This window comes from Sinohyriopsis cumingii, chromosome 19 (genome assembly GCF_028554795.1).
Source record: "Sinohyriopsis cumingii isolate HCF-2022 chromosome 19, ASM2855479v2, whole genome shotgun sequence".
Classification (NCBI taxonomy): Eukaryota; Metazoa; Mollusca; class Bivalvia; order Unionida; family Unionidae; genus Sinohyriopsis; species Sinohyriopsis cumingii.
In genome coordinates this window covers 1893011-1917019 of record NC_142979.1, presented here as the reverse complement: position 1 = coordinate 1917019, position 24009 = coordinate 1893011, and the positions used below count along the sequence as shown (strand labels likewise).

General features: G+C 36.7%; 1 protein-coding gene across 1 annotated transcript; it reads right to left on the bottom strand.

Moving 5' to 3' along the window:
• Window positions 1-6554: 6554 nt before the first annotated feature.
• On the bottom strand, window positions 6555-22991 carry LOC149775048 (heat shock 70 kDa protein 12A-like). Its single transcript, XM_089943034.1, has 5 exons — window positions 22744-22991; window positions 13142-13441; window positions 12198-12419; window positions 10486-10645; window positions 6555-10040 (listed from the first exon to the last, which is right to left on the bottom strand). Exons 1-5 carry the CDS (start codon window positions 22744-22746, stop codon window positions 8977-8979), a joined length of 1749 nt encoding a protein of 582 aa, XP_089799160.1. The 5' UTR covers window positions 22747-22991; the 3' UTR covers window positions 6555-8976.
• Between the last annotated feature and the right edge of the window lie 1018 nt (window positions 22992-24009).

Genomic DNA, 24009 nt, shown 5'->3' with positions numbered 1-24009 from the left:
AGACTGGGAGGTTTCCTAACAGATTGGGAGGTTTCTTAACATACTGTGAGATTTCCTAAGAGACTGGGAGGTTTCCTAACAGCATCATTTTAGCCAAAATTTGAGATTTTATATTTTGTTTTATACACCTTAGTTACACAAATAGTACAATTTACAAATATTATGCCATTTTATAGAATAATGTGTTGCCGGATGTTATGAATGGTTTAGGACTGTATAATTTTGTGTTATCTGAGTAATTACCCTCTGTTGGTTGACTGTAAAATAAATATATACAAACTTGGCATTTTAGCGTTTTTGATCCATCCGAAAGCTGAGCTTATCGGATGTTTCAAAAAAATATTTTTTTGAACTTTTTTTTTAATGTACGCCACAAAAGTTAAAAATAACACTGGTCAACAGTGAAATCATTACTGACTTGAAAAGGCCCTAATCTGTAGTATTTTGGTGTGCCGAACACGAATATAACCGTGAAAAATTTGTATTGGCTCTCGTTTTGAAGATATTCATATACCTCATTTTCTATGTTTCACTGTGTAAATTTCTCCAGTAGGACTGCAGCAACATCCGGAATAATGATGTAACATTGCATAATACCATCATGCTCACATCATCCACAGTTGATTGCATCATTTTCTGATGCAATGCAATACTAATGCCATGCGGCTGCTGAAGTAAGTTGACGTCAGCAGTGTACTATACATGTGTAGGCCTATTATACTAATGCCAGGCGGCTGCTGAAGCTGACGTAAGCAGTGTACTATATAAAGCCCAATCAGATAGGTTCAGCATTTAAAATATTTTAGACGTTGTGCGAGACAGTTCAAGCTACTATTACATAAAACTTATTATTTTATCCATTTACGTACAATAAAGAACAGTAATGCCTCGAAAGTGTATTAATACCGCGGACAATTTTTGCTATATTTGTGGGGAAGTGACATTTGCCAACCAGAAGAAAAGTATCAATTCTCAAGTGAAGAAGGCATATCATCTTTACTTCGGATGCAAGGTTGGTGACCAAGACAAGCCTTGGGCTCCTCATATATGCTGTGCTACATGTACAACACAGCTTTCACAGTGGTTGAATTGCAAAAGGTCATCAATGCCGTTTGCAGTCCCAATGGTGTGGAGAGAGCCAAGCAACCACCTAAATGACTGTTACTTCTGCTTGGTTCCTCCTCTTTCCGGCGGAATAACGAAGCGAAAGAAGTCGAGAATAGTCTACCCAAACATTCCGTCTGCATTGAGACCAGTTCCACATGGTGAGGGACTTCCTATTCCAGAACCTCCAGCAGAATATTCTCTTGATTCATCTGACGAAGACAAAGGTGAGTCGACCTGTTCTTCTCCTGGTCCATCAGCATGCAGTGATCCAGATTTTCACTGTGGTGCATCATCAACCCCACACAGAATAACACAGGAAGAACTAAATGACCTGATTCGTGATTTGGACTTATCAAAGAACAAGGCAGAATTGCTAGGATCAAGACTCCAACAATGGAATCTTCTAGAAGAAGATGTCACAATTACTGCATATCGAAAGCGCCACCAGCAATTGGAGCCTTTCTTCAGAAAGGAAAGTAATCTGATATTCTGTTCCGATATTGAGGGCCTCATGAATGCTTTAAAAATCACTCATGACCCACAAGAATGGAGACTATTTGTGGACTCTTCGAAACTGAGTCTCAAGGCTGTGCTTTTGCACAATGGAAACATTCTTCCATCTATTCCAGTAGCGTATGCTGTCCACATGAAAGAGACATACGATAACTTAAGGCAGCTACTGAATTCCATTGAGTATAACAAGTACAGCTGGCACCTCTGTGGTGATTTGAAGGTAGTTGCCCTTTTAATGGGACTGCAGCAAGGATATACAAAATACATGTGTTTCTTATGCGAGTGGGATAGCCGAGCAAGGGAAATGCACTACATGAGGAAGGAATTGACTCACAGGCAGAATGTAGCCATTGGAGAGAAGAATATCCAACACCCAGCTCTGGTTGAGGCTCAGAAAATCTTGCTACCACCCCTTCGCATCAAACTAGGTTTGATGAAGAACTTCGTGAAAGCCATTGACCGGACTTTGCCAGCATTCCGATACCTGCATGAAAAATTCCCTCGACTCAGCGAAGCAAAGATTAAAGAGGGAGTTTTTGTGGGTCCTCAGATTCGAGAGCTTTTCAAAGATGACCGGTTCAACAACTTGCTGGAAGGTGACGCGAAACAAGCATGGAATGCTTTTCGCCTAGTTTCTACAAACTTCCTCGGAAATGTTAGGGCAGAAAACTATAAGGAACTAGTAGAAGACATGTTGATGAAGTATAAGAAACTTGGCTGCAATATGTCTCTAAAGATTCACTTCCTTCATTCCCATTTGGATTTCTTTCCTAGCAACTGTGGTATTGTTAGTGATGAACACGGCGAACGTTTTCATCAAGATATCGCAACAATGGAACAAAGATACCAGGGAAAATGGTCCACTACAATGCTGGCTGACTACTGCTGGACACTCCTCAGAGATGCTCCCGAACAGCTGTACAAGAGACAGGCGAAGAAATCTAAGATGTAGTCAATGACTTGATTTTTTATAGGTAGGCTATTACAGTTGACCTTTTACTATTGGAATGCATTTCGTTATGTAAACATTAATTTCTTGCAGATTACAAAAAAACTAGAGCCAATTTTGCAATTTGACTGTCATATTCGTGTTCAGCACATAAAAATTGATAAGAATTGACTAATTTTATTTCAGTAACATGACTTTTGTAAAAATTTGTTGTCCAGTGTAACCTTAAGAAAATTCTGTACCGTACAAGGACTCGTAGGTTTCAAAATAAAACAGGACGGTAGCAAAACTTAGTTATATCTGAAAGAATATGTGAAGTATGTACTTACGAGATATAAGTGATGCATTTCGCTATATTTCTGGTGTGAATATTACGCCGAAATTAGAAAATAATATATATGTAGGAATTGTCTCCAAAATGTTAATGCATGCAAACTGAATGAACAACAAAATAACAAATATCTTCACGTACAGATATGTAAAATATATTTAAAGAATTGATATTCAAACCATTCTGTTCTCCTAACAGACTATTAATGTATACCAAACATTCATCTTGTCATGTAGGTTCATAGTGTCAAATAAATTATCTCTCTCTCTCTACCCTGCTTTTTCATCCAATATACACCCATCATCAATTATTTGTACATATTAGTACCTAATCTGATATGTCTATTGATGGACCTAAGATGACCAATAACGTGTAGTTATATTAGTAGGAATTCATTGTTTAATATGAGAGAGAGAGAGAGAGAGAGAGAGAGAGAGAGAGAGCATACTCAGAGTACAAAGAAGCTACTTGTATATTTGTTTTTCTATAGGTATTTTCATCAAATATATTATGGTTGACATTTTAGAAATATTTTTGTCTCTTAAAGTTCACAACTTTGTCTGAATTCAAATTAAATGACCAGTCATGTTTTCTGACTGAACATCTGTTATTTGTAAAGTTCCATCGTTTACGTGTGCAAAATGGCTCCGTTTAATTCACTGTTCACAAAATCGGTAACGTGTAATGATAATGCATGTGGCCCCAGATATTTGCGATTCACATGTCCACAACTTTTTTAGGTACTTAATTAATTTATTTATCATTTACATATAACAATCAATATCTGAAAGACCCCAAAGCTGTTTGACTAAAATGTCAGATATACTCAGCGAATAACCTCCTTACAAACTGAATCATGTCATAATACTTAAAAGTATATTTTGTTTTGCTTTGTTGGTTTTAGCGGCACCCTTAACACATCATTGGTTCTAGCATGTCCCGTAATGAGAGCTAAGTACCGTTTTGGACTGGGCTGATCTGGGTAGGTATCAAACAATAATTATTATATAAAAGTCCGACGATCTGTTAATGAGAAAACGCGGGACTTCATTGTAATCTTGATATAACCTCCATTCAATGGTAATGGTACGGTCACATGAAGCATGGCATTAATCTAACAATAACAATTTGATTCAATTGTACACAGTATAATTTGTCAGTTAAGTATATTAAAAGATTCCTGGGAAATCTACGTACCTTCTTGCAACAAATATTGCAAACACGAGAAACTAAATCGATAGACTGTGTTTCTTAATCTTTATTTCCTCAATAAAATATGTGGGACTTGTATTTCACTCCACAGTGCTTGTTCATAGTAACAACGCAATCTAACTGCTCCCTTATTCAAATAAACTGAAAGATAATCGATGAGTTTTTGCAAGGATATTTGCGCGAATATGGTATTTGATCTTATATGGCGAGATCCCATGACTTTCGGAATTGCTTTCACATGCAAATGCAAATACATTTCTAAATAAACTCCTGCCCCCTTGGGGGTCGGAATAAAGGATTATTTATTATACATTTGAGAAAATATGCTCATTGAATTCACATCTCTTGTCGGGGCCCCGAGTGGCCGAGTGGCCGAGTGGTCTAAAGCGCTCTTCGTTACGGATCACTGCCATCTCACCTCTGTCTGCGGCGGTTCGAGTCTAAGATTCAGCCAATGTGGGCATGTGAGAAAGCTTGCCAGTAGCTTCTCGTGGGTCGGTGGTTCTTTCCGGGGTTTTCCGGGTTCTTCCTCCACGATTAATACTGGCCGCCATGTATAGCCCATCGTGCTGAAAAATGGCGTTAAACCCCACAACAACAACAACAACATCTCTTGTCAACATTTCGTAAGTGCCATATTACATATTGTGTCCTCCTTCCAAGTAAACTTTCAATACATATCGATATTTTGAAACGTTAAAAAGGCGTATACATGTATTAATTTGTGAGTCAAACCTTCAAAGGTTTATACGCCTGTTATCTGGGTAAATTTGTACAGTAATATATGCCACATAAATTTTTCATCAGTGTTTAATTGAGTAGAATTGTTCTTTTTCATTTTACCTGTAAGTAAATGTGCATGTCGAGTTAAAAGTGAACTTGGGAAAATGCACAGCTGTTTACTTTCAAAGTTATGAGTACAGAGTCAGTGACTTCATTTAATAGTTGTCAACAGTAAGCCTAACCTGCAGCTCAGAGGGGGTGGGGAGCTTTGAATCAGTGTGTTTAAACGGCATCATTTCGGTTATTGTATAGTGTACAGATTTAGAATTTTTGGTTGTTGATGTAGCCTAAGTAATTTAACATCTCAGAGTTTTCTCTGAAATAAGAAAATGAAATTATATTCCAAATAGTTTACTGTCCACAACGCTGTTGTTGTTGTTGTTGTTGTTGTTGTAGGGTTTAACGCCATTATCAGCACAAGATAGGCTGTACATGGCGGCCAGTATAAATGGTGGAGGAAGAACCCGGGAAACCCCCGGAAAGAACCACCGACCCACGAGAAGCTACTGGCAATTTTTCTTATATAACCACATTAGCCAAATCTGGGACTCGAACCCACGCAGACAGAGGTGAGATGGTAGTGATCCGTAACGGTGAGCGCTTTAGACCACTCGGCCACTCGGGGCCCCTGGCCACAACATAACAGTGACTTTGAAATTAAAAAGTGTGCAGCATTCAGTGGAGAAGGGGGATTGGGGCTAGGATTGTGTTGAAATAATATCCTGCATCCAAATATCTTAATTATTTATGCTTTGATTTATGTACAATATGAACTAACCATGCAAAGTATATTACTTCAAAGAAAATATATTACTTGAGGTGAAGGAAATTTATTTTGGACATAAATAAAATCCTGGGCCCACTCCCAATCCACACAAAATAAAATACTTCGTAATTTAATTCATAAAGCCATTACATTATTATATTCATCATGCATGAACGAGAACATGCACAAGATCAATAAGTATTTTGCGTGAAGAAAGGTGACTATCGTATATTAGGACGAATCGGTGCTACTCTGACGTAAACACTTACCTTGTACCTTACTGAGATGTAACTCGTCCAATATTTACACACCTCCATGTAAAGTATACCTGTATGTAAACATGGTTAGTGCATGATGTGATGGCAGCAATTAGACTTTGCGCATTGTCTCACACAGCGGTAAAACATACTTTGATTTTTCGCCGATATTATACTATTTTGTATTCAGCTTGGAATATAATTTAATATTTCGAGACTGGTAACATCTCTAATTCCCTCTTATGAACACAATCGTAGTACACCAAAAAGCTGGACTATTTAGTTAAATATTACATTTGTCGTCGGGGAAGAAAACATTATATGTAAAACGGACTTCATTTTTGTCAATAGTTTGATATCGTGCCGTGCGAAAACTGTGTATCTGACACTGTCTCTTTTAAAACAAACACATCACTTGTGACATGTTCTTGTGCAAATGTGGATCTATCCCTATTGGTTGTACGCCTCTATGGTCTTAAACTAGATAACGAAAAGAAGCAAAACCAGCAACGTTCGTAAAATTCAATAATAATGCGTATTATCTATGGAACAGAAAGAAGCAATACCAGGAACTTCCGTTAACTTCAATAAATAATTCATATATTCTAATTAACAGAAAGAAGCAAAACCAGCAACTTTCGTAAAATTCAATAAATTATTTATATATTCTAATTAACAGAAAGAAGCGGAATCAGAAACGCTTTTAAAATTCAACAAATAATTTATATATTCTATGTAACAGAAAGAAGCGAAACTAGCAACGTTTGTAAAATTCAACAAATAATTTATCTCCTTAGAATACAAAGTGAAAATTAAAAAAGGAACTTACAGTATTGTCAATTAAATTCCAACTAACCCTCAAAGTTCTTTCACAAGTCAGAAAGTATGGAATGTTCCGAATGTATTCCAATAATCTTGTGTGTGTGATTTGGATTTTTAACGTAGCTTTCACAATTTTTCAGTCATATTGCTACGATGGCTGCAGTATGGCAGTTTATAGTGATATCTAGCACTGGGGCATCATGCCGCAGACATGTAGCATTATGTCCCACCCAGTCATATTATCCTGACACCAGTCCGACCAGTCCTAACACTAACCTCTTAATGCTGAGTGTCCAGCGAGTCAATAGTCTTGAATTTGCTGATATACCAATAGTCTTAAATAGGTTGATGTTCCAACAGTATTAATGTATCACAATGATATAATCCAAAATATCTTAAAATGAATTCACAACTTATAAGAGATCCCACAGTCTGATATTAAAATAGGAATGAATAATTTGATTTACTACAACATTAATCCTTAGATTCTAAGTTTGTAAATACGCCTAAACCTTGAACTCAGATAGAAATAAACAACTTAATTTATAACTTTTAAAACGGGACAAAAATATGAGAATAGTCTTGTAAGCCTACCCTATGCTCTCAGTTATGGTCATAAATATATATCACACTGGTAACACGTTGATTTGAGTCAATTTTGTGTAAGAACTCCATCCATTCTAATTTCGTGTTGAGCTTGTTCCTGACCTAGTTCTATATACGAGCTGCAGAGGTAAATCTCTGGGAATACGCTGTTGGATAATTTCTGGTCTAGTTTTATGCATAAGCTTCAAGTAACTTGTAGTTCTTAATACAGTATTTTGTCTTTCTAGTTTACCCAGGACATATCCGCAAGGAAAGTGCTGTAAAGATGCGTTTCCAGTGGTTTAAATGAGATATCCCGCATTTATGCTAAAGTGTTTTAATAAAGAGATCACGTGCAAGTATGCATGGCGATAAATCATTTGACAGAAAGATTATAGTTGTCAGCTTGTACAAACTTTACTACTCTCTGTTGCACAAGCTGTAAGTCTACAGTTTAGCCTAGTCGGTATTTGCATATGGATACGCGTCAGAACATTAATACATGCCTCAGATCACAATTACGTTCTTGTATTTCATGTACAAGTATTCAACACTATGCTACTTTTCCAATAACCGATAGGCCTACGTCGCATTTTTATTACACATTAATCTACATTAGTTTGATAAATCTTTTTTTGTATTACTAATGAAAACAAATTTAAACGAAGTAACCGAAAAAGATCTTCATGACCCAGAAAACAGGGACATTTTCATTTTCGAAGATCACAGTGTTTATATTAATCAACAAACACATGCAACACCTTATGCAACTTCATGTAGTTAACTGTCCACAAGTGTAACTTTCTAGGTTTGTGTAAGTCGTAGCCTCTAGTCAACTTAAGCAAAATGCTAATAACGCTAGACTATTCTGGAATATTAAAGATTGTAACAATGTTGGAGAAGAACACAATTGTACAAGTAATACAGAGCCTTCCTTTCCGTAATTAATGTGCTATCAAGTTGTACAACGAATGTCTTTGATTTATTTATCACAATTTCTTTTGAGAACTTTAGTGCCAGTATTTATTAACTTTTTATTGGGGAGTGTAAAGATGGGTATTTTTGTAGGGTTTGTATTATTGAAGTTTAAAGAGTACTTCCTTGTTGGACTGTATTTCTCTTCGGCGTTTGACTGTGAGGGTCCTCTTTGTATTCCTACTTCTATTCTTTAATCTGGTTTACATTTTAGCTAATTTATTATTTTTATTTATATCGTTCATTTGAAGAATCTCCAAATCATGCGAATCTATTATTTCAATTTCGCTATAGTTGCCATTGATTCCCGATTTAATCTGAATTACACACCAAGCAGAATTCCCTTCAATGAATATTTCATTTCATTTCTAATATCACATAATGCCATTAAGCGAGCAGGAGTGAGCTACCCTTTGTGTGTCCATTTTTTTACACTATCTCATAAAATTCTTTGACGGCGATATTAGAGCCTTCAATCATATTGCTTAACTTACGGACTTTCGTAATTTTCTTCCGCTCCTTCTTAATGTTATCATTATTATTATTATTATTATTATTATTATTATTATCGAGTTTGGTTTCTTGAAGAACAAAGAACCTAACTAAACTAGACACATATAAACTACAAACATGGTGTCAATTTTTCTTATGTTTGAAACGGGAAAACGTCACCTAATCACTGTAGAAAGTCTAAAATGACTGTAGTTATTTCGTTCGTGTGAACGTCTCTGGCTTCCACTTCAATTTCGGTTCCACCAAAAATCATGCTAACTGCAACCTTTCTATCCTTTAAGGGCACAGATGTATCTATGCCAGAGATCGTCACACTTCCTAGCTTACTACATCCGACATCTGTAACATAAGTAGGGGATGCAGAGGAAGATATATAAACAGGGAACGTATAGTCCTCTTGATCCTCAAAGTTTAGGTTAAAGTACCGCTCAGTTTGACGCTCGTGCAGTTTTATATGTTGGCCTGCCTCAACAATTTTGACAAAGATATTGTTACATAGTGGGCCGACATCGCTTTCTTCCATATATTCATCGTTATGCACACCCTTTATGAACGGTCTTGCCCCTGCAATTCCATAGGTGTACCTGCATACTCGCTCTACTATCATATCATGATTGTGTCCATATATGACGGCTCCTTTTAGCACAACCAAGCCTGCATCTTGTGGGATGATGGTGTTGATTTCTGGAAAGTTCGACATGATGGACTCTTGTAGGAGTTGACACTCGGAAAAACCACCAACCATTATAATAGACTTGACACCTTCCAAATTCTTGTTTTGAAGTAAAGTACGTACAAAAGATGTTATACTCTGTATAGCCGTGGCAAAAAATTCTCTGAAAAAGGTTCCTTCCAATTTGATTTTGTCGTTAATGATCTTTACTTTTCCTGCGAACTCATTTTGACTGATAGATTCCTGTAACACTTTCCCGGTTTCGTCTCGATAAATGTTAAGAAGAGACATTGGAATCCGGAGGATAATTGTGGAATCCTTCTTAGGTTGCATTTCTCTCTTTTTCACCTCAAACGTTCGGAGCATGTCCAGCATGTCGTCGGTGTTTTCCAATGAGAACTTTTGGAAAATAGAATCTCCAGCCAGCTTTATCAGGAACTGTCTGAAAGCGCCATCAACGACGGTACCTCCCCATGCCCCTCCACTAGCCTTGTGAAGTTCTTTCACCTTACCAAGACCCAGTACCTCATGGACTGTTATGTCAACTGTTCCACCTGCAATTGTGTTGGAGTTGTACAATATATTGCATCGGTTATCAACTGGATATACATTTAATATGAGATTGAATTTTTAAAATCGTGAAATCTATGCACAAAGGTGCAAATTAAATTATTGATCAGATTATACGACTATCGGTTGTGTTGTGCAATTTATTTTCAGACGAAATAACCTTGACACGGTAATATTGAATGTTTTAACGGTGGCGAAGATATTACTGGTGATGGCAACATTATCTAGGAGGGTATACCAAGCATAACTGCCGATATTTAAACATTGTTTTGTGCGTTCAGTCAAGACTGACATACAAAACGAAAGATACCAACAAAAGGAGAGATAGCTAAACAAAGAGACACACTGACATAGACGAAATATCTGTAAAACCAACTGGTATCTATAGAAGACAGACACATATATAAGATGAGTAGGCGACCATGTTACCTCCTGCATCCAAGACCATGTACTTGGAACCCTTCTTAAATGTTTGAAACGTGGACTGTGACCCGCTGATGGTGAACATCTTCACTGGAAGATAGCTACACAATAGAGAGGCCGCTTCTGGCTCCAGTGCGATTCGTAAGTATTCGTTTCGGATACCTGCCTGTTGAATATGCATGAAACAAATATTTGTGTAATAGTTTTACTGTCTCACTCCTGCAGCTCAAGAGCAACAGATTAATCGAGCTGAACTGAAAATATATTTCATGATTAGAATCCTTACATTAGGTTTAAGCGTATTTTGAATATTGGTAAATAAAAATGATTGAGGCGAATAGCAAGGTATGCAGTTCTTTGTCGAAAGCATCAGAGTATTGAAAGATACATGTCTTTCTTTCGATTTGATCTAAATATGTGAAATCAGAAGGAAAATATTCAATACAGCTAATGCGTCAATGACTCCCATATAGTGGCATATCTTCTCAAATGCACATCACACCAGTACTTGGGTGCACTTCTGTATTTATTTACACAAAAGACGGTGTTCCAATCGAAAGAAATATCATGATTCAAAGCAGTTGAATATATAAAACACGGAAAGAACTGTGATTATATTATCCTCTATAATGCACAAAATCTAATCGGTTGACGATTTCACCATTTTAATCAATTATTTTTTTCAATAACAAGTTTTTAATTTTTGACAGCGTGACAGCTGTGTCCTCTAGAGGAATGAAAAATTCATTTTATTTTCTCAAAAGAATATTTGCTCTGTTATCAACAACGCTTTATATTTATTACAAGTGTTCAAGTGACTAAAAGATGATTATACAAGTAAACAATTTCAAATCAGTTACGTTACGCATACGTAACCATCCTTAGACTAGATTCATCAAGATGCACAAGTTACGCATACCTATACGTAGCCATCCTTAGACTAGATTCATCAAGATGCACAAGTTACGCATACCTGTACGTAGCCATCCTTAGACTAGATTTATCAAGATGCACAAGTTACGCATACCTGTACGTAGCCATCCTTTGACTAGATTCATCAAGATGCACAAGTTACGCATACCTATACGTAGCCATCCTTTGACTAGATTCATCAAGATGCACAAGTTACGCATACCTATACGTAGCCATCCTTTGACTAGATTCATCAAGATGCACAAGTTACGCATACCTATACGTAGCCATCCTTTGACTAGATTCATCAAGATGCACAAGTTACGCATACCTATACGTAGCCATCCTTAGACTAGATTCATCAAGATGCACAAGTTACGCATACCTATACGTAGCCATCCTTTGACTAGATTCATCAAGATGCACAAGTTACGCATACCTATACGTAGCCATCCTTTGACTAGATTCATCAAGATGCACAAGTTACGCATACCTATACGTAGCCATCCTTTGACTAGATTCATCAAGATGTACGTTAATATTGCATCAGCAATGACTTTTGTTGCTACTGATGGAAATAAAGTTACAGATAAATGTTATGGAGTAAACAGAAAACGTATTAGAAATTTTTATCTCTTGCTACTACGTAATTTAAGGGCTGCTCTTTTCCCATTTGTTGTTTTTATAGTATTGCTTACGAAAATCTCAAGCGTTTGTAACACGAGGCTTTAGAGGAGACGTTCCATAAGGTAACTGTTGCTAAAAGGGACATAAGAAACACTGAAATATTTTCAAAAACATAATACCGTGACTGCCGCTTGTCTCATGAACTGCTTGGCAGACTCATTCCATATCGCAGGAACAGTCAACACCCAACGGATATCCCTCTCCTCTAACCTCCCTTCTAGTTTGCTTTTGAACTGACTCAGAAAGTCGTCCTTCAAAACTTGAATGGCCCTGGAAAATACCGTCACAGCTGGTAGCAGCTTACCAGTTATATCTTCAATCATCGTCTGACGGGATAATTCCTACGTAGAATTAGAAGTATGATGAATCTTTTAACAATTTTTATCTTTTAAATCCAGTGTTTCTAACTTCGTTATTCTATTATAATAATCACTTTCAAATTTGTCGAAGCCTCAAGATTAACGCCAAGGTCAATATATGTAAATGTATCGGTTGTATTTTTCCATCTCTAATATTTTAAAGCAAACTCTTCCATTGAACCGCCAGGAAGATGGGCGGAAAGGGTTTGGATGAATAGATTGAAGAGCGAAATATTTTATTACCAAAAGGTGTGACATTATGCCAGACGTTTTTATACTACTGATAAGCATTAACACAACACGGTAGCCATCGTTGCAGGCAGGACTCGGAATTTTGTCTCGTGTGCAGTAATGAAGAAATATTTCAAGCATTTGATGAACTGTACATTTTGTTAATTCTCTAGTTCAAACGATTAAGTTATTATATAAAGATAATAAAAATAAATCATCGACAATACATAAAAGACGGTGTAATTATTTAACTAGTATTTAGATTTGATTTGTAAAAATCTAATAACGTTACGTTAGAATGAACTTTAGCTTCCAAAAACGTGTTTCATTTACAAAATCTAAAATGTTTGTCAATCCATTGTCTAATGGTGCATTACATGAAAACGTACATGTAATTGATTTTTAACGCACGGCAGGGGACCATCAAAAGGTAAATTTACTCTAACCACCATTACAGTGAAGATAATACGTACATTTGTGGTAAAAATCTTCATTTTGAACCTTGTGAAGAAATACCATGGTTTGTGTTGTCCTTCTCCCACAAGTTCAGCGTATCTGTCCTGTGCTGCATAACCAAACGCCTCCAAGGTCTTCCCATCTGGCTTGATCAGAACGGTTGTGGGAGCTTTCGGTGAGAAATGCTCTCCACCAATCCATTGGCGGACATATATTTTGATTGGATTGTCCTCATATTCGTGTCTCATTGAACATGCCCAGCTGGAGTATGTGGTACCAAAATCGATGGCAACCACCATAAGTGGTTTCTCGATTTCCTGCAGATATATATTGTATTTACCAAGGGTGTTTTTTATATATACAACCACTAAGTTATATTAAGGGCTTTGTTCCGACTGGATTCCTCGCAACCGCCATCTCGAAATATATTGCTGAGAAATATAAATTTCGTTCTTGCCTTGAATTTGGCGCAAAGTATTGTTATTGTTTGCATTTATTACATATCCCCAATATTAAAATTCAGCATCATTTAAATCATAACCATTCAGCGGGATTTATAAATGTTCAGCTCGTTGTATTCGGTTCTATCGACTGCGATATCAAAGAAAGCACATACTTCGCTATGTTTAGCTTTTTGTTTAGAAATAATCAAATCAGCTGTATTTTTTTCCAAAAGAAAACTTTAAGAAAATTTCTTAAATTCCAAACAATACGTTCAAAACTCTAAATTTATAATGTGTTAACCGACATTTTTTTTCTTCCAAATATGAATTCGGATAGATGCATGTGCTAACAACTTCCAGACTGAGGAATTTAAGAAATACTGATTATGCACCTGCAGGAAACACCATAAAATAATATACGAAATATGAAAACTCTGTAGCTAATAATAATAATAATAATAATAATAATAAAAGTAACAACAATTACAAGTAGTAGTAGTAGTAATAGTAGTAGTGGTGGTAGTAGTAGTAGTCAAAGAAATGTACTTAGTATTTTAAAATTAACTTCAATCGATTGAGTTTGGAATTATACTGGAAAACAAGGTTATTATTCTAGATATTGTCCTAAGTGTTACATTCAATATTCCTCATTTTTAAAATTTTATTTTTTCAGTTTCTATTTTTAACTTTACATGTATTTCATATAAATCATCATACATGTTTTACAGACTCCGTTAGCATATCTCTATCTCTATTTTGTGCATCTTTAAGAATCGTTTATTAATTTCATTTATACAAGCGCCACACTCTTATTTGCCTATCCCGAATATATTCCAACTACATGATTGTCTAAAAGATATAGAAACAGATATTGTTTAGACGACTACTGCTACTACTACTACTACTTATTATCATTATTATTATTATTATTATTATTATTATTATTATTAACCGCTCCGGTGGCCAAGTGGTTAGAGCGTTCGCCTTGGATGCGGGAGGTCGTGGGTTCGATCTCCGGCCGAGTCATACCAAAGACTTACAAAAGTGGTATTAACAGCTGCCTCGCTTAGCGCTCAGCATTAAGATGTAAGTGTTAGGACTTTTCGGCCTGGTGTCAAGACAAGGTGACTGGGTGGGACATCATACTACATGTCTGCGGCATGATGCCCCAGTGCTAGACATCACTATCAACTGCCACTCTGCAGAGATCTTAGCGATATGACTGAAAAATTGTTAAAGCTACGTCAAAAAAAACCACACACATTATTATTATTGTTATTATTATTATTATTATTATTGGTATTATTATTTTTATCTAAATATATGTAAAGTGGCTGATATCTTGCATACACTAACAAGCTTGAATGATATAATGTCCTAAGATAAGGCTGTTTCAATACATGAATACATTTACTATCTTAGAATGACTTAATGTTATTTCTATTAACAGAGGAGACGAGAATCTCTTTCTAAAATATGCTCATCAAAATGGACAAGAAATCAGTCTACCACGTAACCCTCAACATGCTGTGTGTTTGTTTTACATTTATCAATAACCTTGTTTATAATGTACACCTATGCATTTCCATATACAGCGTAACAGTGATGCTGACACAGATTGCATTAAATGAACATTAAACTAGCATGCACAACAAATACATTCAGTATGCAATGTGGACATACAGAATAAAACAAATACTTGACATAACAGGCACGTATATCATGGCACAATAAGGAACAAAAGACCACGAGATAATAAATAACCAGAAACATAGTAGCAACCCATATATACTCTGACGATCAAATACATGCACATTATCTACAGGAACATAAAACCAAAGCAATCTGGACAACAATCGTTTGTAAACGGGATATTGTATTTATTGTCCGTCAATAACGATTTATAAAACGTTTAAATAAATGCAAAGAAGTGTAGTATCTAACAAAGGATTATGCTGTATTCCACAGAGTTCTGCTGAAATAAGAAAGGGAATATTCAACTAGTGTTGCAAGAATATAGTGTATGGACAGAATGCCTTTTATATATGAACGTAAGTAGTGTCCAGGAATGTTATAAATACGGGCATGGGGTTATGCAGGTTGGTGTTATTCACTGCATTGTATAATGAGTTAACTAACTGTGTTTGATAAGATGTTGGATTTTGGCAGTAAACAAAAGTTTTTAATAGTTACGATAATATGGTCATAAAGGAAGTAACAGAAAAGAGTGACAGTCAGCAAGTTTTGTAAAGTTCAACAAATAATTTATTTCCCTTGAATACAAAATGAACATTTAAAGAGAACTTACATTTTTGTAATTTAAATCCCAAAAAGTCCTAAAGGTCACAAGTCCAAATATATGAATTTCCAATTCAATTCCAGTGGTATTCCAAAATAAATTCCAATAAAAATGTGCCTGTATTCTCAGACGTGCTAATGTGCCATGGCCAAGAGTGTGATGATGTGCTAACAGTCTTTTGATGTATCACAATAATATAATTCAAAATGTCCTTGTCTGAATTCACTATACTGTAATTCCAAATTATTGTTCCAGTCTAATGAGATTATTGAGCACTTTGTAATTCCAGTGAATAGCAGTTTGAATAAATAAATCCGCTCTAATTAAAAACTGAGCACAACGATAGGACTGAATCTGCTTCAGATGTTAAGGTAAGAATGAATAATGATTCAGGTAAACAACATCATATAAAAAGCTAAGACACAATAATAATGGAGCCAGGATATAGGTCCGGTCCGTTTCCTTTATAAACATTCAAAGTTGTCAACAAGTTTAATAATTTCCATGTGAAATACTTAATGTCGTAGACTCATATTCAACTAAACATGTTTACCTTTAAGAATGACCTTGACATTTTATATGTGATCTTAGAGGATTAATAGTCATGTATTATGTTGCTTACAGAATAAATGTTACTGATCAGGTACAAACTGACCATTGTTCTGGACAAAGTCAAATAGAAAATACAGAGGTAACACATAATATTTTAAGGCAAGCCAACAAACAATACAAATTAAATATACATAACATCATAAAAACTTAAAATCCTAAAAAGAATGAAACCGTGTTGTTTGAGCAGGAGACTTGGATGCTGTCTTACATAGAGTTCATACGAAGTTTTAAACGAAATGCATCAAATTAATTTTAGAATTATTTTTCTTCAAATTCATGAAAAACTCTGCATTTGGAAAGCAAATGGAAAATTTGAGAACAAGAACAACAGTTACAATGTGTAAACGAAATGAATCTTTAAAATGTCAAAGGAAAAGAAATATATTGTTTGGATATTTGAAATCTACAAATCAACAGTTTTATTATCCTCTATTGTCATTGTGTTACAAGACTAACTTTGAATACCCTTGTACATCATCTAGACCCCATCACACTTGAATACCATCCAGACTCCATCAAACTATTATACTATCCAGACTCCATCAAACCTGAATAACATCAAGGCTCCATCACACTGTTATCTCCCTTATTTCGGCTCAACAATTTAAAAAAAGTTCGACCCTTAATTTAGATAACCTAATTCAAATCCCAATTAATTCGTCAACCTTTGTGTCAACTATTCAAGAGATACCTCTGCGTATTGCATTATTCAATGCCCATTCAATAGGACCACCGGAAAAGCGCACTGAAATAGTTAATTTTATCAACGACCAGAATACTGACATCTTTCTCCTGACAGAAACATGGCTAAAAACGTCAGGCGATGAGCCCAAGTGTGTGGATCTAACACCCACTGGTTACTCCATCAAGTCGTTCCCCCGTAATTCTCGCGGAGGTGAATTGCTGTCATCACAAAGAACTCCATGATAAAACGTATTAACCACACCACAACATTCAATTTCGACCACACATCGTTTGAACTAGTCCAAACCACACTCACACCGGAGCAAAGGTCAGTCCATTTTTTCTGCCTATACCGCCCTCCTCCTAGTAGAATAAACAAGCTGGCTGACTCTCTCTTTTTGGAGCAGTTTCCGAATCTCCTGGACTATGGAAATTCGATAGGTGGCAATCTGATTATTCTTGGAGATTTCAACTTTCACTTTGACTGTCCCGGAAACCCAAATACATTAAAACTCGTAGATTCCATTAATGTTTTCAACCTCAAACAATCAGTTAACCAACCCACCCATAAACATGGTCACATTTTAGACTGGATTCTTCATAGACCTGATGATAACATTCTACGGTCCTCCCTGGTATCCCATGACCTTGCATTAGATCACCTCTGCATTATATGCCATCTTGATGTATCAGTCCCTAACCCTCCACCTTTATCTGCTACTAAGAGAAATCTCCGTATGATAAATAGAACCAAACTAATGCACGACATCCAAGCTAACCTAACAACTTGCTTACCTCCTACCGCAGAACAACTTGATAACTACCTGCGTTCATTGCTTGACAAACATGCCCCAGCTACCAAGTGCAGAGTATCAATTCAAAAGTGTTCTACATGGTATAGCAGTGCTAGGGACCAGCTTCGCACTGCTAAAAGAGACCGCCGTAAAGCTGAGAGGCTTTCTACCAGACTCGCTATTCATAAGCAAATCTATGAAGCCGCTAAGAAGAATGTCACAAATATAGTCCATGCAGCGAAATCAGCCCACTATACTACTAAAATCATGGAAAGTTCCAGCTGCACAGAGCTCGTCGAGATTACTAACAAGCTAATGTCAAGGAACAAATCTACACCACTTCCAACTACCTTCTCTCCAGTCGACCTTCCGGATATGTTTGCAAATTTCTTCCGTGACAAAGTACAAACCATTAGAGATAAGCTTGACACCACAATTTCATTTGACTCGTCGTCACCATACAGTTGGGATACAGAATTTGAACGGCAACCATTAGCAGCATTTCAACCTGTCTCTATGAATTTCGTACGTACAATCCTGATGAAGAGTGCACCAAAGTCATGTGAACTTGATCCAATTCCAACATCACTGCTGCTTGAGTGCTTAGATCCAGTATTGCCTTCACAAACTGATGTTATTAATACCTCTCTCTCATCAGAGGAATTCCCATCATTTTTCAAAACTGCCATTGTAAAGCCTCTGCTGAAGAAACCAACACTAGACCATAATGATTTAAAGAACTACCGCCCAGTTTCTAATCTCCCATTCATATAAAAAGTCTTAGAAAAGGTTGCTCTATCCCAGCTTGTATCTCATCTAAATTCAAACAGTCTTTTTAGCAATGTACAATCTGCATATCGCCCTTGCCACAGTACTGAAACTACTCTTCTAAAGATAGTTAATGACATTCTCTCTGCGTTGGATAGCGGAAAGAGTACAGTCCTCACCCTCCTTGATTTGTCTGCAGCATTTGACACAATAGACCATGATATATTACTTCACCGTTTCCAGCATGTATTTGGCATTCATGTTACAGCCTTACTGTGGTTCAAGTCCTACTTGGTCAACAGGACACAAACTGTATCTACAAATGGAATACACTCCAGCCCAATTGATAAATGTTGTGGTGTTCCACAGGGGTCTGTTCTTGGACCTGTTCTCTTCATTCTGTACACTCAGTCGCTCTCAAGTGTCATAGATCATCATCCAGTGTCTCACCAATTGTATGCTGATGACACCCAAATATACAAATCTAGCCACCCAACTAAAGCTGATGCTACCATCCAAGGTGTAGAGAGGTGCATTTATGATGTGAAATCATGGATGATATGTAACAAGCTGCAGATGAATGATGATAAAACTGAAGCCATTCTGATCACAACACAAAGACTTTCTCATTCACATCCTTTACCTCAAACAAAAAATATCAGCAACACCAACATTAAATTCACACAATCAGTACGAAACCTAGGTTTTACTCTGGACAGTACTCTAACATTGCACCAACATATCATGAACATGTACAAGGCTGCATATCTTGAGCTGAGACGCATCAGCTCCATTTGCAAATATCTTTCAGTTGATGCCACTAAAACACTTGTGTGTTCATTAGTACTTTCAAGACTGGACCATTGTAATTCAATTCTGTCTGGTTCATCTCAATATCTGCTCCAGAAACTTCAAAAAGTTCAAAACACAGCTGCTCGGATCATACTTAGAGGACCACGATCAGAGCACACCTCCCAGCCGCTCTGTACCCTACACTGGCTATCCATTCGATCCAGAATCAAACACAAAATGTGTTCTCTGTGCTACGTTTCACTGACGAACTCTAGTTCAACATCCTATCCGACCTCGCCCATGTGTACACACCAGCAAGATACTTACGCTCCTATTCCGACAATCGTATACTCATTATTCCAAGGATGAAAACAAAGTCATATGGACGGCGTTCCTTTGCATACCAGGGTCCAGAAACGTGGAATGAATTACCCACTGAACTTAGACACAAAGACACAGTGATCACATTCAAGAGGGCTCTCAAAACACACTTATTTCGACTGCAAGAACAAACTTAAAGACCTAATAATGTTTCCTACCTTAAATATTCTCAGCATGTTCTTTTAATGTTTTCTAATTTCATGGTGTTTCTTTTTGTAATCATATCATTATATGTTTTTTATCTTATAGGTGTTGTCTAATGTTGTAAAGCGCTTAGAGCTTCTAAAGATTAGGCGCTATACAACGTCTTCATTATTATTATTATTATTATACCACCCAGACTCAATCACACTTGTTTACCACCCAGACTCCATCACACATGTATACCACCTAGACTAGACTCCATCACACGTGTACCATCCAGATTCCACATTTGTATACCATCCAGACTCCAACAAACTTATATACCATACAGACTCCATCGCCCTTGTATACGATCCAGACTCCATCTCACGTGTATACCATCCAGACTCCATCACACGCGTATATCATCCAGACTCCATCACACTTGTATGCCCTCCAGACACTATCACACGTGTATATCATCCAGACACTATCACACGTGTATACCATCCAGACTCCATCGCACGTGTATACCATCCAGACTCCATCACACTTGTATACCATCCTGACTTCATCACGCTTGTGTACCGCCCAGACTCCATCACACGTGTATACCATCCAGACTCCATCATAGGTGTATACCATCCCGATTCCATCACACGTGTATACCTTCCAGACTCCATCGCCCTTGTATACGATCCAGACTCCATCTCACGTGTATACCATCCAAATTCCATCATACTTGTATACCTTCCAGATTCTTGAAAGAGGACACGTTATCTTTTGCAACTAAGATTGCTGCTTGTCATGGCAAACTCGTGACATATTTTTGCCGCCTCCCTATAAACTGTTGAATCTACCACAATATACATTGGTGCAATATGCTGAGGAGAAATTCATTTGAATTAACTTTATAATTATAGCGCAATAAATAGATTATAATACTGTCTTGGAAATCGAGCGAAATTTACTTGTTTTATTTGTTCCTTTATATTATAAATATTCTTCTGGTTTCGTTCAGGGCATCGGTCGAGATAATGAATCTAAAATAATTTGTTTTGAAAATATTTGAGTGGCCCCGCTGTTGTCATCACTATATTTCAGCAGTAACATAGCACTGTAGTCCAAGGACCTTAGGCTACTGTGAATTTAAAAAATATAAAAGTGCTTCAAAAATGTTCTATTGCAAGGATACGAGATCTCTTATTTTTATTTTAACTTATTTTTAATTGTTTACACTCTTTCTGTCCTATATACTCTTTCACTGTCTGTATGTGTAACCATCACAAGCAGTTGAATTTTCCTCAACAGCGAAATGAATGACGTGGAGAAAGGAGAAAGATGCTAAATGGTTGTGAATTATACAAGAAAACACTATAATAAATGCTGCGTGAATTTGCAGGATGGGTCTATTTGACAGAATTAGGAATGCTCTATTATATAAACGAAATATCGCTATAATATTTACGCTATCTATGTATCCGTCTATCTGTATATATCTATATGCACAGTCATATTCCACGCTAGTTTTTAACGTCACCAAGCTATTCATTGGATGTTTTCATCGTCTTGTAAATATATCCATGTAAAGGCATATGTGCAAGGTCTTTATTTGTTGCCCCAAAGCTTGAACTCCATCTTGAAATTAATAAATTAGAGATTCCTATTAATGTACTGATCATCATAGATAGGTATCTGATCGCATACCTAAAATTAATTGATACCACCTTTTTCATGTACTGAATGCACCATATGTACGTTGCAAGATAACAGTACAGACGAAGGACCCCCACCCCACCCCCACCCCGTCCTCCATGCTGAACTGATAACAATTATATATCTTTCATTTAACATCAACCGATAGGCTAAGTGCATGTACATACTTTTTCAACGTAAGACTGATTCGGATAGATCAAGAATAATAAAGTTACCCAAATAGCATATTGATTTTATACTATATCTCAGGTTGTTATTGTGGCTCTAACGCCATTTTACAGCACGAAATAGGCTATACACGACAGCCAGTATAACTGGTGGAGGAGGAAAAGGTCGGAAAAAAAGAACCACCGACCTACGGAAAGCTAATGGCAAGCTTTTTCACATGCCCATACTGGCCAAGTGCGAGACTGAACCCACGCGGACAGAGGTGTGTGTGCGTACGTGTGTACGTGTGTGTGTGTTGGAATTTTTACGTAACTTTAATAATTTGAGTCATATCGCTACAATGTCTCCAGTGTGGCATTTTATAGTAATGTCTAACACTGGGGCATCGTGCCACAGAGATGTAGCATGATGTCCCACCCAGTCACATTATCCTGGCATCCAGTCGACCAGTCCTAACACTTAATACTGAGCGCCAAGAGAGGCAGCTGCTATAGTACCATTGTTTTAAGTCTTTGGCATTATTCAACTGGGGCTCGAACCCCCGACCTCGCGCATTCGAGGCGGACACTCAAACCACATAGGCCACCGGAACTGTGGGGCCTTTACCATATATGGAAAAGATTAAAAAACGTTTCTGACTAATTGCCGCATACCTTTAGTCGGGACCGTTCATGTACATTTGTGTATCAGTTATAAACATTGCTGTTTACGTATAAATGTTATCATTGTTCGTACTTTGTCACTGAGTCCATTATTTATTGTACTGTTCTCTGTGTGTGTGTGTGTGTGTGTGTGTGTGTGTGTGTGTATGTGTGTGTGTGTGTGTTTATTATACTTACCATTGCAAAATGTGTTGCTCCCCGAAATGTAACTCACAAAAGACATACACACGTTTTCCTTTGTAACAAACTTGCGTGTACATCTGGTGAATGAATTGGTGATGTGCCAGGTAAGTTTGATCGAGGAAGTTTTAAACCTATAATATTAATAGAATGCAAAGCTTTAGTTCGACTGGTACCCTGTCAAACTATCGTGAAGAACAGGAATGAATCAAGCACCTTCCACCAGTCAAGTTGGTAAACTGCATAATGCCCACACGAACATTGTCACAAAAAACAGCTTAATTTACATGGCAAGTAGAGATAATGACAAAATATCTATCTCAGATGGGATATTTGCATTATATTTGGAATGAATCAAAACACAACTGATTGCATTATAGTAGTGTTTCAGTCATAAAGTTAAGATTAACATCTTGTTCGAGGAAGACCGGATACAACGCTTTTAATGGAATACTGCGTTTTATATAAAAAATTGTACACTTGTTATCTGTAAGTTTAACAATTATTCGCAGTAAATACATTGATGAATTCACGTTATTTACAGCAGGGTCACACATATAGACATTTACACACACACACAGAAATTTACACACAGCTGGACATGCGCAGTCGATCATCTGATTAGAATTCATGTGTCTAATATACTTGCGCTACAAAGTATTGATTATCTTTTTTGTATCAAACTAACAGATCTGACTTTCAAAAAGAATAGAGAAGCCTAAATGGTTAATGTCTAAAGCGTTGGGTTCGTGATGAGATATGTGCGGGTTCGATATCGCCCTCAACTTAGCCCAGACCGGCTGCCATTGTGTGCTTATGGGCAAGACACTATACTCTGCTTGCCGTTACAATATATAACTGTCAAAAATTACTGTGCTGTAAAATACTCAAATCAAACATTTCTCAAGAATATCGGTCTATTATCTAGTGTTTATTACACAGACCACGAGAAGAAGAAATAAAACACCATGCCCCTAGAGCTGTATCCCTAAAATGTATTAGCAATACAAATTTCGTTATTTACAAACGTGGACACACACACACACACACACACACACACAGAAAGAATAATGGTATGTATATATAATCTGTCGGCTTTTCTTAATGATTATATATTATGTACATGTTTATTATGTACTTGACCTCGGCTAAAAATATAGTTATTGGTGTAACTGACAATTAACATTTATTTCGTAAACAACATCATACATAGCTAAATATTTTGCTGTGATTGTGGAGTCAATATTCAGCTCAGTATTAGTA